This window comes from Oncorhynchus mykiss, chromosome 22, assembly GCF_057628025.1.
Source record: "Oncorhynchus mykiss isolate SJ-2025 chromosome 22, ASM5762802v1, whole genome shotgun sequence".
Lineage (NCBI taxonomy): Eukaryota > Metazoa > Chordata > Actinopteri > Salmoniformes > Salmonidae > Oncorhynchus > Oncorhynchus mykiss.
The window spans coordinates 4,164,358-4,181,798 of NC_143043.1; the positions used below are offsets into that span (position 1 = coordinate 4,164,358).

A 17,441-nucleotide genomic window follows, 5' to 3' on the forward strand; every position below is an offset into this window, starting at 1 on the left:
AAATCAACATATTTCTGAACTGTGTATAAAAAGTGTTGGTAATCCAGTTTAAACTGTGTATAAAAAAGTGTTGCTAATCCAGTTTAAACTGTGTATAAAAAGTGTTGCTAATCCAGTTTAAACTGTGTATAAAAAGTGTTGGTAATCCAGTTTAAACTGTGTATAAAAAGTGTTGGTAATCCAGTTTAAACTGTGTATAAAAAGTGTTGGTAATCCAGTTTAAACTGTGTATAAAAAGTGTTGGTAATCCAGTTTAAACTGTGTATAAAAAGTGTTGGTAATCCAGTTTAAACTGTGTATAAAAAGTGTTGGTAATCCAGTTTAAACTGTGTATAATAAGTGTTGGTAATCCAGTTTAAACTGTGTATAAAAAGTGTTGGTAATCCAGTTTAAACCGTGTATAAAAAGTGTTGGTAATCCAGTTTAAACTGTGTATAAAAAGTGTTGGTAATCCAGTTTACTTCTGGAAAGTGGTAAAAATCTGTTAAACAAAACTCCACCCCCTCATTTCCCCCGCAGGTTCTGACAGCCTCTGGTCCCATACTAGACAAAATAGAAATTTGCTGTGCTTTTGATGACCATTTTTGCTTCAGTTTGAAAGGATAGGTCACTAGAGAATGATGCACTAATAGATTTACAAACTTTATTTTAAGTTATGTTTGATGTGTATGATGTACTAAGTGCTTTGCTAAAGATTGATGTTAATAAATCCATAGGGGCTGATTCACTTAATCCCTGCTTACTGCGGCTCTCTGTCCCACTTATTGCAGAACCATTTACCTACATCTTTAATTTGTCAATTGTTTCTGGTGTTATCCCTAAGATCTGGAGAGCGGCACATGTCCTTCCCCTACAAAAAGGATGAGATCCTTCTGACTTAGATAACTACCATCCAATCTCCAAATGATCTTGCCTTTTCAGAGTTTTAGAATCCCTGGCCAAGGGATTCAGCTAAGAACTTTTTTTACTTCCCACTCTATTCTTAATGTGCACCAATCCGTTTTTAGACCGGAACCGTTTCAGCTGCTATGCTTCTTTTAGAAGATGTGTTAAATTGCTTAAATCATACAAATCCTTATGCTGCCTTACAGACCTTTCCCAGGCCTTTGACACCGTTGACCATCACAGTTTCATTCAAAGGTTGACTTGCACATGGTTTGAGAATTATCTGTCTGACAGGACACAATGTGTGATTTCTAGTTTCCTGGATATTATGAAAGGTGTACCACAGGGGTAGGTATTGGGACCTGTTCTCTTGACAATTTATTTATATATATACATTTTTTCCCCCCAATCCAATTGGTGGTTACAGTCTTGTCTCATCGCTGCAACTCTCATACGGACTCGGGAGAGGCGAAGGTCAAGAGCCGTGCGTCCTCCGAAACACAACCCAACCAAGCCTTGCTGCTTCTTGACACAATGCTCACTTAACCCGGAAGCCAGCCGCACCATAATGTGGGAGGAAACACAGTAGACCTGGTGACTGTGTCAGTGTGCGCTGTACCCAGCCCGCCACAGGAGTCACTAGTGAGCAATGGGACAAGGACATCCCTGTCGGCCAAACCCTCTCCTATCCCGGACGATGCTGGGCCAATTGTGCGCCACCCCATGGGTTTCCCGGTTGCTGCTGGCTGCAACAGAGCCTGGACTCGAACCCAGAATCTCTAGGTGCACAGCTAGCAACTGCGATGCTGCGCCACTCGGGAGGCCTCTCTTTACTATTTCTATAAATAATATAGGTTTATCTGTTAAAACTTGTAATATTCATTTGTATGCAGACAATACTGTTATGTATGCCACTGCCCCAACTGTAGACCAGGTGTTGTTAGAGCTGCAATCTGGCTTTGTTGCCCTAGTTGGTTTAAAACTTTTACTTAATGTGGAAAAGACTAAGTATATGTTGTTCTCTAATTCTCACAAAAAAAATCATATGGACTACATATTTATTAATTGAATGGTCCCACCGACTGGGTTTCGGGCATTTAGATTGACAAGGATTTAACATTTAAAAAAACATATTGATGAGCTAAGATTTAAAGTGGGCTTCATTTTTAGAAATAGATATTGTACAGTTAACTTTCCTGGCAGTTCTTGACTATGGTGACACCATTTACCAGAATGCAGCAGCCACTACTCATAAACCTTTGGATGCCGTCTACCATAACGCCCTTCGTTTTATCACAGGTGACAGTTTTAATACTCATCACTGCTTCCTGTATCAAAAAGCTGATCCTTCTTTATTAAAGTCGCGTAAATCACTTCACTATTCCCTTTTTTTTACAAAGCTCTTCTACACAGGCTTCCGACCTACCTAACTTTGTTGTTGAGGTATGAAGACATGAGTTACCAAGCCCAGTCACAGGGTTGGTTAACTCTTGAGGTTTGTTGGGTCTCCACCGAATTTGGCAATCCGCTTTTGTTTTAATGCACCTCACTGCTGGATACATTTTTGGATCTCATTACAATTAGATGTTCTGGTGCCACTTGTGCAGTTTAGGGTGTTCATTGAGGACCTAGTGGCTGAGGACTATAACGGTTTTTCATACATTTGTGTTTTGTATTGATTGCTGTTTTGTTTGTTGTTGTATTGTTATGATCAGGGCACCCTTGGGAATGAGACCATGGTCTTAGTGGGTTTTCCCCGGGAATAAATGCAAATAATACAAAAATGAAGTGTAAAATATATGGTTGTGTTTGTATGATTAAATGCTGTTCACATGTCCTATCAATGAAATAATGTGTAGATTGTCAACATATGAAGTGTAAAAAATATGTTTATGTTTGATTAAATGCTGTTTATTTGTCATGTGCCACGTGTCTCTATATCACCTGCAATGCAGTCTTCAAATGTGAATTGCCATTCCAATCTGCTTTCTTATGCTTTAAGGAGCTACAACTGTGCTGAGAATGTTGTGGTAATAATACAGTAAAACCTAAATATAACAATCTGTACATGTTCGTGAAATGATCTGAGGACCTCCAAGACAAAGTGAAAATGTTTATTGCGTAAACATCAATGGAATATTATGTTAAATCTAAAACAAATATGCTACGGAGGTCATAAAAACGGACTTGTTTGGGAATTGGGGAACATTGTGCACCATTGAGGGAATGTCCTGTGCAATCTATGTGAATACCACAATAATATTATTTCAACATCCCAGACAACTCCCATACCTATATTTAATGTTCTGGGAACCTTTAAAGAACTTCGACTAGGATTTATGTCAACATTATTACATTAAGGGAATGTCCTGTGCAACCTAACTTAAACACTGTATGAATTTCATCACAACTGAGCATAGTTTGTGTTTTGGGAACATATCTCTTGTAATTTACCCACTATGTTCCCACAACATGTTTTGGGAACCTTTAAAGAACTCTGAAAGGCTGTTCTGTCAACATTCTTTCAACATCAGATGAATGTTTTGTACACCCTGAAACAAACATTATCTGAATGTGTAACGGTTTTCTTTAGTCGAAGGAAAGGCGGACAACAGCGCAGCGTGGTTATTATTCATGGTTCTTTAATAAAGAAACTATACATGAATAGACTAACAAAACAAGAAATGTGAAAAACCAAAACAGCCCTATCTGGTGCAAACACAGAGACAGGAACAATCACCCACAAACACACAGTGAAACCCAGGCTACCTAAGTATGATTCTCAATCAGAGACAACTAATGACACCTGCCTCTGATTGAGAACCATACTAGGCCGAAACATAGAAATACCCAAATCATAGAAAAACAAACAGACTGCCCACCCCAACTCACACCCTGACCATACTAAATAATGACAAAACAAAGGAAATAAAGGTCAGAACGTGACAGTACCCCCCCCCCCCCCCCCCCCCCCCCCCCCAAAGGTGCGGACTCCGGCCGCAAAACCTTAACCTATAGGGGAGGGTCTGGGTGGGCGTCTGTCCGCGGTGGCGGCTCTGGCGCGGGACGCGGACCTCACTTCACCATCGTCTTAGTCCGCCTTATTGTCTGCTTCCGTGGCCTCCTAACCACGGCGACCCCTCTAAATGACCCCACTGGACTGAGGGGCAGCTCGGGACAGAGGGGTGGAAGCTCTGGACAGAGGGGCGGAAGCTCTGGACAGAGGGGCGGAGGCTCTGGACAGAGGGGCGGGGGCACTGGACAGAGGGGCGGGGGCTCTTGGCTGAGGGGCTCTGGCGCCCTTGGCTGAGGGGCTCTGGCGCCTCTGGGCTGAGGGGCTCTGGCGCCTCTGGGCTGAGGGGCTCTGGCGCCTCTGGGCTGAGGGGCTCTGGCGCCGAGGGGCTCTGGCGCCGAGGGGCTCTGGCGCTGAGGGGCTCTGGCGCCGAGGGGCTGAGGGGCTCTGGCGCCTCTGGGCTGAGGGGCTCTGGCGCCTCTGGGCAGAGGGGCACTGGCGGGCGCCTCTGGGCAGAGGGGCACTGGCGGGCACCTCTGGGCAGAGGGGCACTGGCGCCTCTGGGCAGAGGGGCACTGGCGCCTCTGGGCAGAGGGGCACTGGCGCCTCTGGGCGCCTCTGGGCAGAGGGGCACTGGCGCCTCTGGGCACCTCTGGGCAGAGGGGCACTGGCGCCTCTGGGCAGAGGGGCACTGGCGGCCCCTGGCTGACTGGCGGCACTGGCGGCCCCTGGCTGACTGGCGGCACTGGCGGCCCCTGGCTGACTGGCGGCACTGGCGGCCCCTGGCTGACTGGCGGCCCATTGCAGACTGTCGGCACTGGCGGCGCTGGGCAGACTGGCGGCGCTGGGCAGACTGGCGGCACTGGCGGCGCTGGGCAGACGGGTGGCTCAGGCAGCGCTGGGCAGACGGGTGGCTCAGGCGGCGCTGGGCAGACTGGTAGCTCAGATGGCGCTGGGCAGACGGGAAGCTCCGGCAACGCTGGAGAGGAAGGCTCTGGCAGCACTGGACTGAGTAGCTCTGGCGCCTCTGGAATGAGGGGCGGGAGCTCTGGTAGCGCCGATCAGGCGGGAGACTCCGGCTGCGCTGGAGAGGAGGAAGGCTCTGGCAGCGCTGGAGAGGCGGGAGACTCCGACAGCGCTGGAGAGGAGAAAGGCTCCAGCAGCGCTGGACAGGCGGGAGCCCCTGTAAGGATGAGCCTGGTGAGACAGCCTGGTGCGGGGGGCTGCCACCGGAGGGCTGGTGCGTGGATGTGGTGACGGATAGACCGGACCGTGCAGGCGCACTGGAGCTCTTGAGCACCGGGCCTGCCCAATCCTACCTGGTTGCATGCTCTCGGTCGCCCTGCCAGTGCGGCGAGGTGGAAAAGCCCGCACTGGGCTATGCAGGCGAACCGGGGACACCATGCGCAAGGCTGGTGCCATGTAAGCCGGCCCAAGGAGACGCACTGGAGACCAGATGCGTAGAGCCGGCTTCATGGCACTTGGCTCGATGCCCACTCTAGCCCGGCCGATACGCGGAACTGGAATGTACCGCACCGGGCTATGCACCCGCACTGGGGACACCGTGCGCTTCACAGCATAACACGGTGCCTGCCTGGTCTCTCCAGACCCCCGGTAAGCACAGGAAGTTGGCGCAGGTCTCCTACCTGGCTTCGCCACACTTCCTATGTGCCCCCCCCAAGACATTTTTGGGGCTGACTCTCGGGCTTCCATCCACGCCGCTTGGTCCTGTTGTGGTGGGTGATTCTGTAACGGTTTTCTTGAGTCGAAGGAAAGGCGGACCAAAACGCAGCGTGGTTATTATTCATGGTTCTTTAAATAAGAAACTATACATGAATAGACTAACAAAACAAGAAATGTGAAAAACCAAAACAGCCCTATCTGGTGCAAACACAGAGACAGGAACAATCACCCACAAACACACAGTGAAACCCAGGCTACCTAAGTATGATTCTCAATCAGAGACAACTAATGAAACCTGCCTCTGATTGAGAACCATACTAGGCCGAAACATAGAAATACCCAAATCATAGAAAAACAAACATAGACTGCCCACCCCAACTCACGCCCTGACCATACTAAATAATGACAAAACAAAGGAAATAAAGGTCAGAACGTGACAGAACGTCAGCAAAACTGGACAGTTAGGTCCAGCTTAGGTGACATACACTGTAACTATACTGAACAAAAATAGAAATGAAACATGCAATGATGTCAATGATTTTACTGAGTTACTGTTCATACAAGAAAATCAGTACATTTTTCATAAATTCATTAGGCCCTAATCTATGGATTTCAAATGGCTGGGCAGGGGCGCAGCCATGGGAGGCCTGAGAGGCCATAGGCCCACCCACTGCGGAGCCAGCCCAGCCAATCAAGATGACTTTATTACAGACATAAATACTCCTCAGTTTCATCAGCTCTCCATGTGGCTGGTCTCAGGCGATCCCCCAGGTGAAGAAGCCGGATGTGGAGGTCCTGGGCTGGCGTAGTTACATGTGGTCTGTGGTTGTGAGGCCGGTTGGACATACTGCCAAATTCTCTAAAACAATGTTGGAGGTGACTTATGGTAGAGAAATGAACATTCAATTATCTGGCAACAGCTCTGGTGGACATTCCTGCAGTCAGCATGCTAATTGCACCCGCCCTCAATATTTGAGACATCTGTGGCATCGTGACAAACCTGCACATTTTAGAATGGCCTTTTATTGTCACCAGCACAAGGTGCACTTGTGTAATGATCATGTGTGTAATCAGCGTCTCTTTATATGCCACACCTGTCAGGTGGATTGACTATAACAGCGATATAAAAATTTGTGCACAACATTATGAGAAATATGCATTTTGTGGGTATAGAACACTGGAATATAAAACAGTAGACCAACACTTTACATGTTGCTTATATATTTTTGTTCAGTATATAACAGTTAAATATCACTATTTTGACATACAATGCAACCATGTTGCTTATTTCAAATGCTACTTTCTCGTTTGAAGCAAGATGCATTGTACAGCTAGGGTTTATTTGACAAGGTGAAGTTAAAAACATTATAACTACCGCTACAGTCGCATCGTCTTCTATTAGCAACCTAAGAGGTCACAGACACTCCATTTGAAGGAGGACAACTTCCTCCCTCCTCAACCACTCTACTGGCAGGTCAAATAAAATGTAATTGTGCCTGGCTGAAAGCACGCCGTCCGGCTTTGTGTCTGCCCCACTGACAACCTCCAGGTTTTAGCGCTCCGTTATCTTTTTGGGAGGAACACACCGCTTGCAAGGACACAGGCTTCACCTGTCAATAGATCACACTGACTTCACTGGCCCCGGCTAAATGCACAGCACAGAGAGAGGCTGCATTTTTCTCTATCTCGATTTTCTCTCTCTCTTGCGCTCTCACCTTCTGTCTCTGTCTCCTGCTCTTCTCTTGCCTGGGTCGGTCTCTCTTTATCTCTCTCTCGCTATCTTCCCACTGGACACAGATGTCAGTTCAACATCTAGTTTTGATTTACATTTGGTTGAGTTGTCAACTAAACGTGAATTCAATGTGAAATCAACAGAACATTTCAGTTAAAAGTGAAACAAATACAATATTAGCTTAAGTTGATGACTTTTTGCAAATCCAATTAGTTTTCCACATTGATTAAACGTCATCATATTCAATTATTTTGTTGAAATGACGTGGAAACAATGTTAATTCAACCAGTTTTTGCCCAGTCGGGTTGTTCTTTCTCTCCCACTCGCTCCCTCCTCCTTTCTCTCTATTGGCTTCTCACTATATCTTTTTACGTTACCCTAATCTATCCTTTTATCTACAGTATCTTATACTTCCATCTCTCTCTCTCTCTCTCTCTCTCCCTCCCTCTCTTCATGTGTCATTTTCTCCTCTTCTCATTCCCTCCCTCAGCTGAAAGCTCCCGAGGGAGCTTCGGATTCAAACACAGGAACCAGAAAACATATGGCACATTTTCAAACTCCCAAGGTCAATTACAGCTATTTATCCAGAGATTGTGGCTCAATTTCCCAAGGTTTCCTGTTGATTTACCGCAGATAGCCTATGCATGTCTGTCATATTTAAATCCGAGGCAGTATTTAGTTGCATCCTCCTCTCGCTTTCCCTTCTCTGCGACTCTCCATCAGACATTTCAAAGGCTTTCAAGTGGATTTGAGACACGTTTTATCTCCCATTATCATGCAGACCGTCTTCTTCTCCCTCCTCAGCATTGCTAGGTCCGAGTGCCGCTCCTCTCACAACACAAATCTAATAACATGTCAATTGGAGATAAGCCCAGATTCCTCTGAGTGATCTTTTTTTTTTCTTTTTTTTTACATCCGTAGTTTGTCAAATAAATTCCATGGCCTCCTGTTTTAGAGGCACCACAGCACATTGTGGAGTGAGAAAATTAACTGTATAGGTGATTCATCATTGCTATCCCACTGTCAAGGACTCCAAACTGCTATTGAGGGCTGGAGGGAGGAGAAGAGGAAGAGAGGGATGGGGGGCTTTCTTTTTTAAATTATGGTATTTCATTCGCCATTGTATTTAGGCCTACTGCATCCCCATTTTTCATTTGTGGCTCTTATTATCCAGCCAAAACAGTTGTGGCATGAAATGTTATTTGTGACATGGCAGACACGCGAGAGGGGGGGGGGGGGTTGTATTTCACAGCGGAGGCCCTTTACCACACTTTTACCATAGAGAGTAGCCTACAGTGCGTATAGCACAAGAGGCTGTCACAGCTGCTGCTGAGGAGACGTATCACCTGAAAACACTCCATTCCAGCATCACTCCAGCGTCTGTCGCTGTAATTAAGTGGAAGTCAATGATGCCGGAGCGACGGTGAGGAATAAACATGCAAACACATGCAAGAGGAGAGGAGAATAGAGGAGAGGGGTGGTAGGGGAGAGGGAAGGAAGGAGAAGATTAGAGGAGAATGTAGGAGAAGAGGAGAGGAGGAGAGGAGATGAAGAGAAGGGAGTTGAGGACAGACCTGGTGAAAGCCTGAAGAAGAAAAAACTCATCTGGAGTTTCACTGCAATAAACACGGAGTTGAACAAACAGTGATTACTGAATATTGATTGAATTAACTGTTTGCTTCCATGTGCTCTTGTCAACCTGCCTGTATTTGCGCACACACCTCTTTTGTTGAAAATTACATGTACTCTGACAAGCGGTGCAGTTCAGCTCTGTAGTTGTGAGTCTATCTGGAACAAAACACAAAGCTGTTTGCTTTTCCCGTGCCGCGTGACAGGATGTTTCCTCTGCAACAAAGTGATCAAATATTCTCTGTAATCTGCTGGCGTGTTGCAGAAGGGGAGACCTGCTGAGTGCAAAGCCGGAGTTTGTTAAAGCAATGATTTATGATGAATGCCAACACTAAATAAGGGACAAAGTGTATACAGTACAAATCAATTACAAAGCTACAACAACAGGCCTTCTATCGAATCAATGTTATCGCAGGTGCAGCTAAATGTTTGTGTTTCAGGCTCCAACAGTGCAGTAGCACCTAGCAATAAAAAATAGATAAAAGATGTATATATATATATACACACGACTGTAAACATTTTTTGGGGTCAGCTTTGGTGCACCTGTACAGTCTCCACCTTCTAAATTGTAGTAGGGTGAACAGGTCGTGGCTCGTGTAGCTGAGGTCCTTGATGATCTCCTTGGCCTTTATGTGACACCAGGTGCTGTTGATGTCCTGGATGGCAGGCAGTGTGACCCCAGTGATGCGTTGGGCTGACCACACCACCCTCTGGAGAGCCCTGCGGTTATAGGCGGTGCAGTTGCCGTAGCAGCCTGACAGGATGCTCTCAATGGTGCATCTGTAGTTCTTGAGGGTCTTAGGGGCCAAGCTGAATTTCTTCAGCCTCCTGAGGTTGAAGAGGTGCTGATGCACCTTCTTCACGATGCTGTCTGTGTGAAGGGACCATTTCAGGTTGTCAGTGTTGTGGATGCCGAGGAACTTTAAGCTTTTGACCCTCTCCACCCTCTCCCTATGGAGCCCCCGTGTTGAACATCAGTGTGGAGGAGGTGTTGTTGCCTACCTTCACCACCCGTGGTCGGGCCCATCAGGAAGTCCAGAAACCAGTTGCCCAGGGAGGGGTTCAGACCCATGGCCCTGAGCTTAGTGATGAGCTTGGAGGGCACTATGTTGAAGTCTACTAGCGTTGGTAGCAGTTATGCTGATTTTATTGGACAGAGATATTTGCAGTAGTGATCAGAGAGGGGGCTATATAAAGTGTAATGTAATGAATGCAAATGGTAGATGTTGTATATGTATATGAACAACATCAGAGGTCGTTGGAGTTCGGTGGTTATGTTGATAGTGTTGTCAGCCGCTTTAAGGCGCCATTCCAATCATGTGCCAAGTATTTTAAATTATATCGTAGTTTCATTTCAGTGTAACAGTAAAAAAAATATGCTCATATGCTCAGTCAAATGAGTTTTTCACTGGAGCTCTTGTTAGAGAGGATGCCATTCTCTCATATGCTCAGTCAAATGAGTTTTTCGCTGGAGCTCTTGTTAGAGAGGATGCCATTCTCTCATATGCTCAGTCAAATGAGTTTTTCGCTGGAGCTCTTGTTAGAGAGGATGCCATTCTCTCATATGCTCAGTCAAATGAGTTTTTCGCTGGAGCTCTTGTTAGAGAGGATGCCATTCTCTCATATGCTCAGTCAAATGAGTTTTTCGCTGGAGCTCTTGTTAGGGAGGATGCCATTCTCTCATATGCTCAGTCAAATGAGTTTTTCGCTGGAGCTCTTGTTAGGGAGGATGCCATTCTCTCATATGCTCAGTCAAATGAGTTTTTCACTGGAGCTCTTGTTAGAGGATGCCATTCTCTCATATGCTCAGTCAAATGAGTTTTTCACTGGAGCTCTTGTTAGAGAGGATGCCATTGTCTCATATGCTCATTCAAATGAGTTTTTTTGCTGGAGCTCTTGTTAGAGAGGATGTCATTCTCTCATATGCTCAGTCATCCCACAATAAAGCAGTAAAAACATGAACAACAGCAAATTACCACAGAAGTGACTTCTTAAAAGTAGGCAGTTCATTATTTTTTAATGAAGTCAAATGATAAACTGATTTGAATCCATTAGGCATCCATTCATCAGGAGGGAAAATATAAAACAAGAGGAGGAAAACAGAGCAGAGAGGTTGTTGCCGCTCTCCACGGACCAACAGTGCATATTCCACTCTCTTTTTCCCTCTCCCCAAAAATGTATACAGATTATTTTCTTCCAAATTACAAACTCTATTAACTGTGGATCCGAGCACTCTAACACTCCACTGCCTGCTGCTGAGCCCATGTTTCCAGGGCATTTGCAGATGCTCTGTATAATCTCCAATGTTTTTGTTCAATCTGCTCTGAGGATGGGTGAAATAAATACTTTAAACTAATTAATGGCCAACCAGCTGTTCCTACCACTTGGCTGGCGTTAGTGAATATTGATGGGAGGAGAGAGAGAAAGAGAGGGGGGGGGGGAGGGAGAGAGACCGTGAGGAGGGAAAGAGAGAGGAGAGAGAGGGACTGTGAGGAGGGAGCTTGTCTGTTTTTGTGCAGCACTCACTCTGCCACGTAAACATGTATGAATAGTGGATGAGAGGGGAGAGAGGGGACCTGCACAGAGCACAGTCAGGGTGCAGCATTAGAGGAAATAGAGTGGATTTGATCAAAATGGAGAAAAGAGGGACAACTGATGGCACATATAATATATCATTTTGAGGCGTGTGTGTGTTCTTGTTTTCCTACCTTATCAGGACCCTAATGTCCTAACAATTCACCTGAATATTCTGAAAAGGTAGGAAATCAAATAACTTCATGTCCTCAATTTTTTCAATTGCTATTTTAAGGATTAGGTTCAGGGTTTTGGGGTTGAGGTTAGGGTTAGGGTTACGGTTGGGATTTTGGGGGTTACGGTTAGGTTAGGGGTAGGGTTAGGGAAAATAGGATTTTAAATGGTCAAACATTTTCACTACCCAAAAAGTCCTGACATTTTACAAAAATAAAGCTGCGTGTGTGCGTGCATGTGTGTGGTATAAGTGGTTGACTTATTATTAAGGCTCTTCAGACATAAACATAAAGTGGAACCTCTTCCTGACAGAGTGTAATGTCTCTCTCTCGCTCTCTCTTTCGTTATCTAGCTATCTCTCTCTCAATTCAATTTAATTAAATTCAGAAGTTTTTATTGGCAAAGTGGTACCTCTTCCTGACAGAGTGTAATATCTCTCTCTCTCTTTCTTTATCTAGTGCTCTCTATCAATTCAATTTAATTAAATTCAGAAGTCTTTATTGTCATGGATGTGTTGAACACATACATTACCAAAGCAAACATATAGAAACATATCAATGATGACACAGATAGATATTTTGCACATACACACGCATACACACATCGCTCTCTCTCTCCCTGGTGTGTTATGGATAGTGTGTACAGCAGATGGCAGGGCCCTGCCTGGCCCTCTGTTGGTGATGAATGGTGGATGATGTCATCCTATAAGTTTGACAGGCACCCGTGCGTGCGTACACAAAGGAAGCTGATCCAGCCGAGGTAATGGAGCTCTGTAGGCCTGCTTCTTCTTATTTGGGAATCCACATGATTTACTCCCTTCAATGGGAAAAGCTGAATTTGTGTCCTGGATGGATGAAGGTTAACCCTTTGGTTAGACCCTGAGAGACAGTGTAGAGTAGACAATGCAGACTGGATTGAATCTCAATAGTCTTTTTGTGAGTTCTTGTGATCTCATTCTCGAAAAACATTGGATGAGAAGAAACCTTGAATCCTCTCATCCAAGGTGATTTGAGAAGGAGGCACTGCTTTTTCAAGAAATGCTTTTCAGATTTAGCCCTGGACTGGATTTTCTATCAGAGTGGACCTGAGAGCACTGATTGACTGAGTCATAGGCTTCAGTACTTAATACAACTACTGTTGTCAACCAATAAGAGTCAAGCTACTGTTTGGATGCACAGTAGGATACTTAAATATATGATTAAAAATGTATCACAGCTGAAAAAAAGTATATAAACCACTATGTAAAGTACTGTGTTTTATTTCAAAGCTGTCAATAAATAATCATGTCCTTACTTGTTCTGTATTCCAGATGACAATCCAATGTGCACCCCGACGGCGAGAGACAGCTACGAGAGGCTGTCACTGGCTGGACAAGGTCTACCACCTGGCTTCCCTTCGCCATTCCTGTTCCCAGACGGCCTGTCATCTATTGAGAATCTCCTCACTAACATACAGGTACAGTAGGTCTGACCAATCGAGGTGCTCCTCACTAACATACAGGTACAGTAGGTCTGACCAATCGAGGTGCTCCTCACTAACATACAGGTACAGTAGGTCTGACCAATCGAGGTGCTCCTCACTAACATACACTTACAGTACCAGTCACAAGTTTGGACAGAGCTACTCATTTTAGGATTTTTCTTTATTTTTACTATTTTCTTACTTTGTAGAATAATAGTGAAGACATGAAAATGATGAAATAACACACATGGAATTATGTAGTAACCAAAAAAGTGTTAAACAAATAAAAATATATTTTATATTCTTCAAAGTGGCACCGGACCACCGGCTGCTGTTTTACTGGCTCCTAACCAACTGCTATTTTGTTTATTTTTTCGCATTGTTTTTCACTCATTTTGTACATAATATTGCTGCTACCGTCTCATTGTTTTTCACTCATTTTGTACATAATATTGCTGCTACCGTCTCATTGTTTTTCACTCATTTTGTACATAATATTGCTGCTACCGTCTCATTGTTTTTCACTCATTTTGTACATAATATTGCTGCTACCGTCTCATTGTTTTTCACTCATTTTGTACATAATATTGCTGCTACCGTCTCTTATGACACGGAACCCAAACACGCCATCGTGCATAAATATATTTTGTCCCCCCCACACCAAACGCGATCACGACACGCAGGTTCAAATATCTAAACAAACTCTGAACCAATTATATTAATTTGGGGACAGGTTGAAAAGCATTAAATATTTATGGCAATTTAGCTAGTTAGCTTGCACTTGCTAGCTAATTTGTCCTATTTAGCTAGCTTGCTGTTGCTAGCTAATTTGTCCAGGGATATAAACATTGAGTTGTTATTTTACTTGAAATGCACAAGGTCCTCTACTCGACAAGTAATCCACACATAAAATGGTCAACCAAATAGTTTCTAGTCATCTCTCCTCCTTCCAGGCTTGTTCTTCTCTATACAGTAAGGCCTTAGCAATACTATACAGGTAGGCCTTACCAATACTCTACAGGTAAGCCTTAGCAATAGTTTACAGGTAGATCTTAGCAATACTATACAAGTATGTCTTAGTAATACTCTGCAGGTATGCCTTAGCAATGCTATACAGGTAGGACTTAGCAATACTATACTGGTAGGCCTTAGCAATACTATACAAGTATGTCTTAGTGATACTCTACAGGTAGGCCTTAGCAATACTATACTGGTAGGCCTTAGCAATACGATACAAGTATGTCTTAGTAATACTCTACAGGTATGCCTTAGCAATGCTATACAGGTAGGCCTTAGCAATACTATACTGGTAGGCCTTAGCAATACTATACAAGTAGACCTTAGAAATAGAATAGAATAGAATATCCTAGCTAATACACAGGTAGATCTTACAAATAGCAATAGAGTAAAGAAAACTTTGGTTAGTATAGCCGTTTATCTTAAGTACCATTTAGGCTGCAATTGTAAAGACCAGGGTCTGTATTCACGAAGCATCTCAGTATGGGAGTACTGATCTAGGATCAAGGCATCGAGTTCCATATAATCGTATTCACTGTGAGGCCTCCCGAGTGGAGCAGTGGTCTAAGGCACTGCATCGCAGTGCTAGCTGTGCCACTAGAGATCCTGTTTCGAGTCCAGGCTCTGTCGCAGCCGGCTGCGACCGGGAGACCCATGGGGCGGAGCATAATTGGACCAGCGTCGTCTGGAATGCTCTTGTCCCATCGCTCACTAGTGACTACTGTGGCAGGCCAGGTGCAATGCACGCTGACACGGTCGCCAGTTGTATGTTATTTCCTCCAACACATTGGTGCGGCTGGCTTCCAGGTTAAGTGGGCATTGTGTCAAGGAGCAGTGCGGCTTGGCTGGGTTGTGTTTCGGAGGACGCATGGCTCTCGACTTTTGCCTCTCCCGAGTCCGTACGGGAGTTGCAGCGATGAGACAAGACTGTAACTACCAATTGGAGATCATGAAATTGGTGAGAAAAAAGGTTATATAAAAAAAATGTAATGTTTTAAAAACATTTATACAAAAAATGTAATAATAGGTAACCTGCATTCAAATAAATTAATATCTTGCCATTCAATACTGAACAAAAATAGCATGATCATTACACGCTGCACCTTGTGCTGGGGGCAATAATAGGCCACTCTAAAATGTGCAGTTTTGTCACAAAATACAATGCCACAAGTTTTGAGGGAGCAGGCAATTGGCATTCTGAATGCAGGAATGTCCACCAGAGCTGTTACCAGAGAATGTAATGTTCATTTCTCTACCATAAGCCGCCTCCAACGTTGTTTTAGAGAATTTGGCAGTACGTCTAACCAGCCTCACAAACGCAGACCACGTGTAACCACACCAGCCCAGGACCTCCACATCCAGCTTCTTCACCTGCGAGACTGTATGAGACCAGCCACCCGGACAGCTGATTAAACTGTGTACAACAGAAGAATTTCTGCACAAACTGTCAGCAACCGTCTCGGGGAAGCTAATCTGCGTGCTCGTCGTCCTCACCAGGGTCTTGACCTGACTGCAGTTCAGCGTCGTAACTGACTTCAATGACTTTGATGGTAACTCGATGGTCACTGTGCTCTTCACGGATGAATCCCAATTTCAACTGTACCGGGCAGAGGGTATGGCATCGCGTTTGCTGATGTCAACAGAGTGCCCCATGGTGGTGGTGAGGTTATGGTATTGGCAGGCATTGGCAGGCATAAGCTAAGGACAACAAACACAATTGCATTCCATCAATGGCTATTTGAATGCACAGAGATACCATGACAAGATCCTGAGGCCCATTGTCGTGCCATTCTGCTGAAAATATCCCAGTTCTTCCATGGCCTCCATACTCACCAGACATGTCACCCATTGAGCCTGTTTGGGATGCTCTGGATTGACAGCGTGTTCCAGTTCCCACCAATATCCAGCCATTGAAGAGGAGTGGGACAATATTCCACTGGCCACAATCAACAGCCTGATCAAATGTATGCGAAGGAGATGTGTCGTGCTGCACGAGACAAATGGTGGTCACACCAGAAACTGACTGGTTTTCTTATCCACAACCCTACCTTATTTTAACTTCTTTGGGCTAGGGGGCAGTATTTTGAAGTTTGGATGACAAACGTGTCCAAAGTAAACTGCCTGTTACTTAGGCCCAGAAGCGTATGCATGTAAGTGGTAGATTTGAATAGAAAACACTCTGAAGTTTCTAAAACTGTTACAATAATGTCTGTGAGTATAACTTCTTAGGGCTGGGATCCTGCTAACAGGATTGATATGACAACAGCCAGTGACAGTGCAGGGCGCCAAATTCAAAACAACAGAAATCCAATAATAAAAATTCCTCAAACATACAAGTATTTCACACCATTTTAAAGATACTCTTCTTGTTAATCCCACCACAGTGTCTGATTTCAAATAGGCTTTACGGCGAAAGCACCACAAACAATTATGTTAGGTCAGAGCCAAGTCACAGACAAACGCAGCCATTTTTCCAGCCAAAGAGAAGAGTCACAAAAATCAGAAATAGAGATAAAATGAATCACTAACCTTTGAAGATCTTCGTCAGATGACACTAATATGACTTCATGTTACACAATAAATGTATGTTTAGTTCGATAAAGTTAATATTTATATAAAAAAATCTCAGTGTTCATTTGCGTGTTATGTTCAGTAGTTCCAAAAACATCCGATGATTTTGCAGAAAGTCACATCAATTTACAGAAATACTCATCATAAATGTTGATGAAAATACAAGTGTTATACATGGAACTTTAGATACACTTCTCCTTAATGCAACCGCTGTGTCAGATTTCAAAAAAGCTTTATGGAAAAAGCAAACCATGCAATAATCTGAGTACAGCGCTCAGAGCCCAAACAAGCCACAAAGATATCCGTCATATTGTGCAGTCAACAAAAGCCAGAAATAACATTATAAATATTCACCTTTGAATAAGACTTTTGGTAAGTGGTCTATGGAATCATGCAGTACTGGCGTGACTGTGTTCTTTGTTCTTTTTTCTTCCTATTGAAAATGTTTTTGTCTGGTTGAAATATTATCGATTATTTAGACAATTGACAACCTGAGGATTAATCGTAAACATAATTTGACATGTTTCGACAAACTTTACCGGTACTATTAGGATGTATTCTTCTGCATGTTTTGACCACCTTTGAGCCAGTGGATTACTGAAATAAACGGGCTTTTGGGATATTTTTTTCATTTTTTTAACCTTTATTTAACTATGCAAGTCAGTTAAGAACAAATTGTTATTTTCAATGACGGCCTAGGAA

At 44.2% G+C, this 17,441-nt stretch overlaps 1 protein-coding gene across 2 annotated transcripts in view; it reads left to right on the forward strand.

The window, feature by feature from the left end:
* The window catches only part of dachd (dachshund d), a 322,323-nt gene that overhangs the window by 274,686 nt on the left and 30,196 nt on the right, over positions 1-17,441 (forward strand). For both annotated transcript variants that reach the window (XM_036958501.2, XM_036958502.2), the window contains exon 7: positions 13,000-13,145. In XM_036958501.2, coding sequence (XP_036814396.1) covers positions 13,000-13,145 — 146 coding nt within the window. The remainder of the gene's footprint in view (positions 1-12,999; positions 13,146-17,441) is intronic.